The sequence below is a fragment of the Stegostoma tigrinum genome, chromosome 11 (assembly GCF_030684315.1).
Source record: "Stegostoma tigrinum isolate sSteTig4 chromosome 11, sSteTig4.hap1, whole genome shotgun sequence".
NCBI classification, from domain to species: Eukaryota; Metazoa; Chordata; class Chondrichthyes; order Orectolobiformes; family Stegostomatidae; genus Stegostoma; species Stegostoma tigrinum.
The window spans coordinates 59,959,434-59,972,284 of record NC_081364.1 but is presented as its reverse complement, the minus strand read 5'-3'; the positions used below and the strand labels follow the sequence as shown (position 1 = coordinate 59,972,284).

General features: G+C 43.5%; 1 protein-coding gene across 1 annotated transcript in view; it reads right to left on the bottom strand.

Annotated features, from left to right (window-relative positions):
- Positions 1-2,002: 2,002 nt before the first annotated feature.
- Positions 2,003-12,851, bottom strand: part of oxtra (oxytocin receptor a) — a 51,359-nt gene continuing 40,510 nt past the window's right edge. Inside the window, exon 3 of the mRNA XM_048548208.2 lies at positions 2,003-4,631. Coding sequence (XP_048404165.2) covers positions 4,369-4,631 — 263 coding nt within the window. The 3' untranslated portion in view covers positions 2,003-4,368. The remainder of the gene's footprint in view (positions 4,632-12,851) is intronic.

Genomic DNA, 12,851 nt, shown 5'->3' with positions numbered 1-12,851 from the left:
TAGAGTGCATGGTGGTTTTACTGAAATTTGCAGCTAACCCACCGAATAAAAAACAATCGAGGACGTGTCAGTATCTACACCACTACAGAAGTACTGTTGATAATCTACAGGATCACTGAAGTCTTACGGCTTTTCAAAAAAAAGGCTACGCAGCCCATCATGCCTGCGCTAACTTGTTAAATGAGCATCATTACCGAGTGCCAATTCGCTGCTTTTTCCTCATACTCTTGCAAGTTATTCTGCTCCAAATAATCACCTAATTCTCAGTTACAGCAAGGCTTCCCCTGGGGGTGTCTGAACCATACAGCCAGGCTCAAATGAAGGCCTGAGTGAGGGATAGTCACTTGTTGTTCTTGTTCCCAGAAGTCATGGCCAGCCAACACACGCTTGAAGCTGGGCAGAGACTCAATGAGATGGCTTCCAGCTTGAACGAAGGCAGCATGTACGATTTAGATTGCTTTTTGGCAATGTGGCTGTCAGTGTGGGAAGTAGCTGTTTTGAGGGAGGCTGGGCGGGGGTAGGGGGAGTTCCCAGGTACACTGGCAGGGCTTATAGATATGCCTGGAGCCCACACCGCTTCCCTTCCCCAAGTCCAATCTGTCACCAGGCAGCCACGTTCTGGCAGCTGGACTGTTCCCCTCTTCCTCTGGGAACGTGGAGGCAAACCAGGTCATCTCAGCCAGCCTCCATTAAGGAACCCTTAATAAGGCTTTTTGATAGCTTTCCTCCACAAAGGAAGCCTGGGGGATCGAATAGAGCCCGTTTTAGAGACAGTCTGGGACCCTACCAGGAGGGTCAGTCACCATGAGAGGGGAGGAACATCAGTACCACGAGTCTTTTGTTGATCAGGAGCAGTTGGCAGGCTTAATCCTCTGTCCCTACTCCTCATGTTGAATCTAGCAGAAAGATAAAGAAGTGAAGGAAAGTCAAATTTAACAAATGGGTGAGTGCACATTCCCCTTGAGTTGGTCAGGGTGGCTGGTGTCATTGCTGCCGATGCCACACTGAGACCCTTGGACCCATCAGGAATGCAGAGATTCACATTGGGAGTCATTGCACCATCCAGCTCCAGGGTTTTGCACGGTTCAGGCAGCAAGTTTTGCTCTTGGTGGGCTATTCAGAACGCTCTTGCATTGGGGTGAGAATGAGCACAAACAGGTCCCTGTGGCACTTTTTGGTTCATTTCGTACAGGAACCTGCTGGAAGGATTATAGTGTCATGGTCATGATGTTTGCAATAAAACTCATGAAACAAAACATGCTATGAATATAGAGATAATAAGCATTGCTGATGCTGGAGTCAAAGGTAACACAGCGTGGAGCTGGAGGAACACAGCAGGCCAGGCAGCATCAGAGGAGCAGGAAATCTGACGTTTTGGGTTTGGACCCTTCTTCAGAAAGAACGAAATGTCAGCTTTCCTGCTCCTCTGATGCTGCCTGGCCTGCTGTGTTCCTCCAGCTCCACATTGTGCTATGTATGCTATGAATACAGACATCATCATAGGATCCCTACAATGTGGAAACAGGCCCGACAAGTCCACGCCGACCCTTGCAGCATCCCACCCAGAACCATTCCCCTATAAGCCACCTAAGCTGCACATCCCTGAAACACTACGGGCAATTTTAGCATGGCCAATCCACCTAACCTGCACAATTTCTGGACTGTGGGGGGAAACCAGAGCACCCAGAGAAAACCCACACAGACACGGGGAGAACATGCAAACTCCACGCAGACAGTCGCCTGAGGGTGGAATTGAACCCGGGTCCCTGGCGCTGTGAGGCAGCAGTGCTAACCACTGAGCCACCGCGCCGCCCCAAATGTAGAATGTCAGGAGTGGAATTTGAACTCATTCCCCTATAAAGGGACCAGAATTCACCAGGCTGCCATAAGGAAAGGATTAACACTCATTGAGTCAGGCCCCTTGGACCACTCAGCCATCCTGACCAGCTGCGGTAAAAGGGTAACCACACCTTCCAAATAAAAAATCCTCCAAACGCAAGTGTATGTGGAACAGAGTGTGTTTAATAATTAACAGAAACCTCAGTACAAATCAGAACACAATGGCATTTTATAATTTTGTCTTTCACCTCACTTACTTCTTCCTTTATGCCTTATACATTCAAATTACCTTATCCAAGATGGCAAGAGCCACAACTGCTCCCAGATACCCCAGACTCTCATGATTGTTGTACCCTACCCACACCCAAGCTTACACCAGGAATTTGCTCTAGGGTCTCCAAACTGGATACCCTTAGAGCCCATGGAAAATTACATGTTTGGACTATAGGATCAACGGGACAGGATTAGGCCAATCAGCCTCTCAGACCTGCTCTGCCATTCTAGATCGTGCAGATCATCTATCTCAATGCTATTTCCCATGCACGCTCCCTACATCCTTTAATGTGCCCAATGATTGAGTTTCCTCAGCTCTCTGGGGTACAGAATTCCAAAGATTCACCATTCAGAAGAATGGTGAAGTTCCTCCTCATCTCAATTGCAAGTGGCTTGTCTCTTATTTCCTGCTTGTTTATCGGATGGCTGATTGCAAGGGTAAGTTTGAGAAAATCCCTGGGTTAGTCTCTAATATCCCACTACAGGGTCCTTTTGGGAGAAAGTTTGAGAAAATCCCTGGGTTAGTCTCTAATATCCCACTACAGGGTCCTTTTGGGAGAAAGTTTGAGAAAATCCCTGGGTTAGTCTCTAATATCCCACTACAGGGTCCTTTTCGGAGAAAGTATGAGAAAATCCCTGGGTTAGTCTCTAATATCCCATTACAGGGTCCTTTTCGGAGAAAGTTTGAGAAAATCCATGGGTTAGTTTCTTACATATTGCAGGGGCCTATTTGATAGTCCTGTTCAACACCGAAGACGAATATCAAGAAATTCATCTTTACTCCTTTGAATAACTATCAATGTTAATAATATATGGACATATGAATTAGGAGCAGGAGTAGGCCATACTGTCCCTCAAGTCTACTGCACCATTCAATTAAATCATAGCTGATCTGAACAGTGATCTTCAACACTTGAGAATAGTTGTTACAGGAACAAAGCTACAGGGAAAAACACAACCACCTTGTATCTTTCAGGAGGAGGACAATGATTCCCAATCATTCAAGCTCCCTTTATGTCATATTGCCTTATCAATAACCTCTGATCCAAAGTGACCAAATGTTTGGAGATATCTGACCTCAAAGTCGCTCAACGAAGATACTACATCTTTCCATATTTCCAGCTCTTTGGAAAATAATCAGAGAAAGTGTCCAAAAGGATCCATTGCTCCCCCCCACCACCACACCATCTCCGATACCTCCCACGAAATAGTAACATCACTTTAGTTAATGTCGACAAAAAAAAGCCTCAATTACAACAAAATAATGAATGAAGTACAATAAATACAGAATAAGCATTCTAATACACAACACAAAAATAAACTAACAACAATTATATAGTGTCACCCTGGAAAAAAGCCTACTTGTATAGACCAATGCTTGTTTCAAATTGTTGGTGTGGAGATGGTGAGAAGGCACAAATATGCAGGGAAGGATCAGCTTAAATCATTGTCACAGCCTTAATCAGGCTTGTGCTGGACATCATAGGGCATCAAAAAGGTGCTGGTTTGTTTCCTGGTCACAATATGCAGCTCTCAGCACCACCCACCTGCCTCCCCAGCAAATGAGGCTGTTAACCCAAGCATCACTCTTATGATAAGGGCTCTTGTGGCCCAGTGGTGGTGTCGCCACCTCTGGGCTAGAAGGTCTGGGGTCAAGTCCTACCCACATCAGAGACTTGCCATTAGCACTCCTGAACAGGTTGATTAAAGATATCTACTCCGCTCTCCCGAGTCAGGCCTTGTCGAAACAATCCTGGTTTGTCAGCAGAGTAGCTGTGCAAATGTACTCTATTCACACCCAATGGACGCTAGGTACCAATGGATGGCAGTCAGGAACTGGAATCATAGCCCCATTGCACGCATCTCATTATTTAATCTCCACTAGCTGTCTTTTCTGAGTGATAAGAGCAGCGTACACCACAGGATCCAGCCACTGTAAGGACAAGCTTTGTCAGTGCATCAAAATCCATTGGTGAGGAATTATAATTTATCGCTTATAATCAGCACAGCATTTTACATCATGGATAAAGGCACAGGAAACAGAGAGAAAGGCCTTGGCCATCTGGTCCTCACCAAACACACACAGACACACACACACACACGCATACATACACACACACACACGCACACACACACATACACGCACACATGCACACACGCACACGCACGCACACACACATGCACACACATAGACACACACACACACGCACACACACACACAGACACACACACACATAAAGTTGCGTGCGATTTGCTTTACTGCTCATGCTGCTGATGAAATAAAAGGCTCTTCTGGCTGCCCGAGCTCTTGAGGCTGATGGCGAGGGTGGAGGAATTGCTTTTCTTGCTGCAGGTCAGCTCGCTGCTGGGCTGCTCAGGTTTGTTGAGCTTTAGAGAGCAGCAGCACAGCAGTTGCTGGACCAGGTCGTGGAACAGCCGACCAGTGAAGAACATGTAGATCCAGGGGTTACAACAGCTGTTCAGACTTGCCAGTAGCATGGTGATGACGAAGGTCCAATCTGTGGTGAGATTAGAAACAGAAGACAGGGCTGTTAACGATGATCATCACCCTGAATGTATAGACTCACAAGAATGTATGGAACAGGAGTTGGCCACATGACAACTCAAGCCTGCTTTCCTGGCTGAAGTGATTGTAGTCTTAACTCTACTTCTCCATTTGCCCACCTCTTGGTTCCTTTGCAGGTCAAAATCTTGAATATACTGAGCCAGGCTTCACTGCTCTCTGGGTAGCAAATTCCAGAGACTAATGACTTCTCAGAGAAGAAATTCCTCTTAACCTCAATCATAAATGAGAGACTTCTTATTTTGAAACTATGTGCCTCCATTCTAAATTCTCCCACAAGTGATAACATCTTTATGGCATTACCTCTGCCAAACCCCTTCAATACAATCACCTCTCACTCTTCTAACCTCCCATGAGTATAGGTCCAACCAGCACATCCTTTACTCATGAGACAAACCCTTCATCCACAGGAGTCAGCCTTGTGAATCTCCTCCGAAATGTCTCCAATTCATGCATATCCCTCACCGTTTTCATCTTAAAGAGCAAGTCTATGTTTTAGTCCAGAAAGCCAGTTGGTGAAGGATAAAAATTGAGCCAATCTTCACACGCTTCTACATTTATTTATCAAGGTTCACAGTGCGAATGCACAGCTCGGAGTCCAACAATCCCAGTTTTAGGCTGTGTCTATTTTATGATTTTAGAGGACAAGTTTCTTGCCATATAATGCTCGGGCAAAATATGGGAGTTAATGGTTTAATTAAGTTTCAAATTCCAGTAGTTTGCAGATGACACAAGGAGAGGTGGAGGGACAGGTAGTGTTGAGGAAATGGGGAGGTTGTAGAAAGACTTCGACATGCCAGGTTAGTGAGCAAAGAAGTGGCAGATAGAATACCATGTGGCAAAGTGTGAGGTTATACATATTGGTAGGAAGAATACAGACTTACGCTATTTTCTAAATGGGGAAAGGCTCTGGAAATCTGAAGCACTAAAGAACTTGGGAGCCCTGGATCAGCACTGCCTTAAGGTTAATGTATGGGTTCAGCTGGTGGTAGGGAAGGCGAATGCAATATTAGCATTCATTTCGTATGGGCAGCACACAACAGATGTACTGCTGAGACCGTATAAGGGTTCAGCCGGACCACATTTGGAATATTGTGAGCAGTTCTTTACCCTCTATCTAAAGAAAGATATGTTGGCATTGGACGGTGTCCAGAGGAGTTTACAAAAATGATCCCGAAGCTGAAGGGCTTGTCAAATGATGAGCAGTGGAAGACTCTGGATCTGTACTTGATGGAGTTTGGAAGAATGAGGTGGGGTCTGACTGAAAGTTACAGGATACTGAAAGGAGTGATACTGATAGAGTGGATGTGGTGAAGATGTTTCCAACAGTCGGAGAGACTAGGAGCCAAGCGCACAACCTTAGAGCAAACGGATAACCCTTTAGAACTGAGATGAGGAGGAATTTCGTCAGCGAGAGGGTGATGAATCTGTGAAACTCATTGCCCCAGAGGGATATTGAGATGGGTTTTTGATTACTAAGAAGATCGAGGGTTATGGGGATAAGATAGAAGAATGGGGTTGAGAAACATATCAGCCGTGATTGAATAGTGGAGCAGACTCAATGAGCTGAATGGCTTAATTCTGCTCCTTTATCTATGGTTTTATACAATGCATTAACTCTCATTTTTATTAAGAGGGAGAAGGTTCATGAGTCCCTAGTTAATGGCTATGACTTGCATGCAATTAGACATAATAACAAATGCTCTCCTCCCTCTTTAAGCAAAACTTCTGGTTTCAAAACAGCTTAAAACCAAAGACTTCACAATATGCAAAGGGTTACACTGTGACAGGATTCTCCTCTGGGATCCCTGTATTTCACTTATTTTTGTTAAGCTTTCAAAAATGCAATGATTTGAGTTGACTTATTGTGATTTTAGAGATCTTCCTTCCCTCCAGCATTGGTTTCAATCCAACATAACAATTTCCCAGCACTTCCCCACCGAGACTGTTCAAGGAGTATACATTTATCCATAATGAATAATTATTTACACACCTATCAATGAGTATACTGTTTTCAGTTCTGATAACTGTGCAATAACTCCCTCAGAATATTTGACAAATAGAATCCAATGTTATTGCTTTACCCACACAAGAACCAATGTTTCAGCAGCTGAAGTACTTTTAACAAACTTTTTAAATTTACTTAGCTTTTTGAGGTAAAGGACAATGCTTCCCACTTTCAGTCATAACAAACATAATGAAACTGGACTGCCTGGCGTAATCTTCAAGAAAGATTAGTATGTGAAGTACTGGTAAAATGCCTAGTTTTCTACTCTACATGTTTATCCAGATTTAATTATGTTAATACTTAATATTTTCTTAATTCCTGACCTTAAGACATTGTAAGGCAGTACATAACCACAATGCATCAAAACTAACACCTAGTCAGCTCAACAGACCAATCAAGCTTCACGATTTCTTTTTCTCTTATTTATAAATAACATCATCGTTCTGTGAAGCTCCGGAACATTTAATAAGAGTACTCTTCCTTTCGGATTGCTGATTAAAGTTATTCCAGGCCCACTCTGCTTAAACCTCCCACAAGCCAGACACCCAAATCTAAATTTTGTCTGAATATTACCAATATCACATTTACTAAATTCCTCCTGAAAGTGGCATTTCAGGTGGACAAGGTGGTAAAGAAGGCACAAGGCATGGTTGCCTTTATTGGTCAGAGCACTGAATATAGTAATTGGAATGTGATGTTGCTGCTGTACAAAATGTTGCTAAGGCCACTTTTGGAATACTGCATACAATTTGGGTTACCCTGCTATAGGAAGGATGTTGTTAAACTAGAAAGGGTACAGAAAAAATTTACAAAGATATTACCAAGACTTGAAGGTTTGAGTTATAAGGAGGCTGGACAGGCTGGTTCATTTTTTTCCCTGGAGGGTAGGAGGCTGAGGAGTGACCTTGTGGAGGCTTATCAAATGACGAGAGTCACAGATAATGTGAATAGTCAAGGCTTTTCCTAAGGAAGGGGGATTCCAAAACTAGAGGACATAGGTTTAAGGTAAGAGGGGAAATATTTAAAAGAGACCTTGGGGCCACTTTTTCACAAAGAGGGTGGTGCATCTATGGTAATAAAATGTGAGGCTGGATGAACACAGCAGGCCAAACAGCATCTCAGGAGCACAAAAGCTGACGTTTCGGGTCAGTGATGAAGGGTCTAGGCCCGAAACGTCAGCTTTTGTGCTCCTGAGATACTGCTTGGCCTGCTGTGTTCATCCAGCCTCACATTTTATAATCTTGGAATTCTCCAGCATCTGCAGTTCCCATTATCTCTGGTGCATCTATGGAACAAGTTGCCAGAGATAGTGGTAGAAGCAGGTACAAGTACAACATTTAAAAGATGTTGGGACAGGTACATGAAATATAAAGGTTTAGAGGCAAATGGATAAGTTCAGTTTCAGATACCTGGTTGGCATTGACCAATTGACCTGAAGGGTCTGTTTCTGTGCTGTGTGAGTCTATGAATAAATAACATACACAGGAAGATGGCCAAATGCTTTCTTTTATGTTATCAAAGAAAACTTACAGGATTTGTTTATAGTGAAACACAACCTATTTTGATTTTAAAAATTTCCCACACCAAAAATAAACACACCTCATTATAAATTTGAATATCTCCAACAATTTAATGTGCTATGCCTTTCTCTCTGTTTTAGTTTGTCAAGATTATTGTTCTATAGCCACCAAGACTTCACCATCATAATCACTTCTTCTTCCAACGCTGTCTGAGGCTTTCTCTGTGTCCTTTAGTCCATTGTGCAATGTATTCAAGCTGCAATTTCTACTTGTAACCTTATGTCTAGGAGGCTCCTGCTGTTATATTGTCCAGTGTTACAATCAGAGGGTCTTCCTCTGGTATTTGGTCCCTTTCCAACACTTGGTCCGCCATCAGTACTTGCACTCTGTAAGTTTCCCTTATAATTCCTTTAGAATCTGCCATGATGGGGATTCTGCAAAGTCCTCCAGTGCAATTCCCAACTACACTGAAATAATGACTGCCTGGCCAGTGGGGAATCCAGGCAATGTTTGATAGAGTTATTAGGATTCTTTCAAAATGTAATACGTGGGGTGGATAAAGTGTATATATAGTAGTACCTGTAGATACAGTGTATTTGGATTTCCATAAATCACTCAATTGGATGCCACAAGAAAGATTACTGCACAAGATAAGAATTTATGGAGTTAAGGATGATTTTCATGTACACTCCCTCAAAACTGGCTGTCTATAACACAGAGTTGTCTGAGTAACTGACAGTTGTTAAATGCACCATGCATCTTTATTTTCTCCATCAAAATAAACTAATTCACATGTACACTCTCTCAAAATTGGCTGTCTACAACACAGAGTTGTCTGAATAACTGGCAGATGTTGAATGCACAATACATCTTTATTTTGCTCAATCAAATTAAACTATTTGGATAATTTATGTCACGACTGCATGGTGCTGGGCTTATTATTAGTTTTGCTGCTTGCACTTCAGCTAATTCCTAAACTTGAAGTGATCTTTGATTTCAGCTGACCTAAGTTAGCTTGAACAAGGTGGCACAGCAGTTAGTACTGTTGCCTCACAGAGCCAGGGACCTGGGTTCAATTCCACCTTTGGGTGACTGCATGGAGTTTGCACGTTCTCCCCGTGTCTGTGTGGGTTTCTGCTGGATGCTCCAGCTTCCTTCCACAGTCCAAAGATGTGCTGGTTAGGTGGATTGGCCGTGCTAAATTGCACTAGTGTTCAGGGATAGGCAGATTAGGTGGGTTCCAGGGGAAGGGTAGGGGGATAGGTCTAGGTGAGACGCCTTGAGGGTTGGTGTGGACTTGTTGGGCTGAAGGGCCTGTTGCCACACTGTAGGGATTCTATGATTCCCACTATCCAAACCAAAATCACATCTGGCACAGCTTCATCTTTGAGATGCCGTACATGTTATATAATTGTGTGAATGGAGGATTGGCTTACTAACGTCAAAGTAGGAATAAATGGATCATTTTCATGTTAGGAACTGTAGCTCATGCAGCATGAATCAGTGCTGGGATATCAATAATTTATAATCTACCTTAATAACTTGGATGAATGGGTGAATTGTAGGAATGTCTACTGATAATACAAACAAAGCTTGTTGTGAGGAGGATACAAAGAGTTTAAAAAGGGATAAGTGAGTTGTCAAAAATTCAAGAGATAGGATATGTTTTGGGGAAGTATAAGGTTGGCCCACTTTGGCAGGAAGAATAGTGAAGGAGAATATTACTTAATTGGAAAAGGACAGAAAAATGCTGCATTACAGAGGGATCTGTAATGAATCTTGAAACGTTAGCGTGCAACTTTTGGGATACTGTGTTCAATTCTGGTCTCCCTGCTATAAAAAAGATGTTGCGAAACTTGAAAGGGTTCAGAAATGGATGTTGCCAGAGTGGAGAGTTTGAGCTACATGTTCAGGCTGAACAGACTGGGCCGATTTTCCCTGGAGCGTCAGAGGCAGAGGAGTGACCTTATAGAAGTTTATAAAATCATGAGGGGCATGGATAGGCTAAATAGTCAAGGACTTTTTTCTCTCCCTTCCCCTACTCCCTCCCTGCCAACTCTGACCCCAACCTGGGGTGGGTCCAAAACTAGAGGGCATAGGCTTAAGTGACAAGGGAAAGATTTAAAAGGGACCTAGGAGGCAACTTTTTCATGCAGGGGGTGGTGCATATATAGAATGAATTGCCAGAGGAAATGGTGGAGGCTGGTATAATTACAACATTTCAAAGGCACCTGGAAATTTGAATAGGAAGAGTTTAGCGGGACATGGGCCAAATGCTGGCAAATGGGACTAAATTAATTTAGGATATCTGGTCGGCATGGACAAGTTGGACCGAAGGGTCTGATTCAATGCTGTACATCTCTATGACTCTATTAGGCATAGTAAGTAATTGAGAAGACAAATAGAATGTTGTTCTTTATTGTAAACAGGATGGAGTGTGAAAGTGGGAAGTCTTGCTACAGCTGTAGAATGCAATGGTAAGATCACATGTGGGATATTCTGCACTGTCGGTCTCCTTAGTTGTGGAACTGTATACTTGTATTGGATGTTGTTGATTGCATGATTCTGGGGAACTATATGTCTTATGAGGAAAGGTTCAGTAGGTTGGCCTTTCCTCATTGAAATTTAGAAAGAATAAGAGATGATCTTATTGAAACACAAAATTCTGAGGGGCTTGATCATGCAGATGCTGAGGGGATGTTTCCTTTCATAAGAGAATACAGAAACAGTGGCACTGCTTTAAGATAAGAGGGCACTTCTTCAGGATGGAGCTGAGGAAGAATTTCTTCTCTCAGATTGATGTTGGGTTTTGAAATTCTCTTCCCTAGACAGCAGAGGAGGGTAGGTCATTGCCTACATTCAGGGCACAGTTAGACAGATGTTCAATCGACAGAGGAGTCAAAGTTAACAGGGGAGCATGAAGAAGATGGTGTTCAGGTTTCAATCAGACTAGCTTTGACCTTATTGAATGATGGAGAAAGCTTGGGAGGCCGATTGGCCTCCTCCTGTTCCTATTTCTAATGATCTTACTAAGACATTGTTTCCCCTGCTTGTGGAGTTTGGAAGTAGTTGGCAGGATAAGGGTCAATCACTTAAGACTGCAATGAGAAGTAATTTCTATACTCAGAAGGTGGTGACCCTCTGGAGTTCCCTATGACAGAGGGCTGCTTCACTGCATACATGCCAAGACAAAGATTAGTACATTTATCGATTTCGGGATAATAAGGAGATATGGAGATCAGTTGAGGAAATAAAAATGAGGTCAAAGATCCTCTATGAATTGCTTAAATAGTAAAGAAGTCACAAGGGGGCATATAGCCTGCTCCTGCCCCTATTTCTGATTTTCAAACTGTCAGGTCATGACTAGTGGTGTCCAAAAGGCATCCAAGCTGGGGATTCAGCTGTTCACTATATTTATAAATCACTCAGATGCAGGAATGGAGTTGCATATCTAAGTTTGCTGACGATAGCAAGTTAGACCCCACCGTAAATAGTGCAGCACAGCCCTGCAAAGGGAAATTGACTGATTAGGTGAATGGCTAAAACAGCGGCCCGATTGGTGCCTGGAATATAAGGGGTGAAATTGTGTAAAGCTTGAGACAACGATGTTTAGTTCAGTACACTGACCTTGTGAGCGGTCGCATAGCAGATTGACCAGAATGATATAAAATGGAGCTAAAAGAGTTAACATTTGAGGACAGGATGTACAGACTTGGGATCTCTTGAGTAGAAAAGATTAGAGATCTTGAGGGGCAGTGAGTAGTATCCCAGTTTCTAAGCCAGAAGCTCCAGGTTCAAGCCCCACTATGGGATTTGATGGCTAAAGGCAGTGGGACTAGTCAACCAAGTGGTGGAGCCTCTAACATCTCTGTCCGTAGTTCCGGGCTACAGCCTGCATGTATCTCAGACTCCTTGGTGGCTGGCTGGGTTGGATGATCAATGTGGATCAGATTACTTCCAACAGCACAGGGTTTGATCCCTGTTCTAGCTGGAGTGGATTTGGGATTTGCCTCCATGCCATGCCTGTGGGGGGGATGTGGTACTGTGAGTCTGACCTACTCTTCGCTCAGACCTGAAGAAGGAGATGTCAGATTAAGGAGTGACCAAACTGAGGCATTTAATGTGATAAATGGATTTAATAAGATGGATGAAAGCTATTTCCTCTGGTAAGATAGTCTAGAACAAGGCAATGCAACAGCAGAATTAGAATGTATGATAGAAATCCCAAATAGCTTTTGAGACCACGGATCAGCCGGAAACGTCATTATATTTTTGTCAGATTGGAAATGTAATGGAACTGAGGCAGGTAGTTGGAGTTGAATCATAGATCAGCCACAATCTAATAGAACTGAGGAACAGATGGAAAGGGTGAATGGTATCCCTCTGTTCTTTATTCTACAATGATGTGATGGGTGTTGAGCTATCACCTGCCAGCTATAGCGCCTCCTCCCAGGAAGGCCCAAAGAACCAGCTTGGGGGAGGTGTAGGTCTCAGCTACAGGGGAGGCTGTGAGAGTACCAGGATCACAGGGGTAGCCACTGGCACGAACAGGTAACATTGGGATGGGTGGGGAGTGGTGGAGGTGGGAGGTTTGGTTTCAACAGAGTGGGCCTGTGGAGAGAAAAGG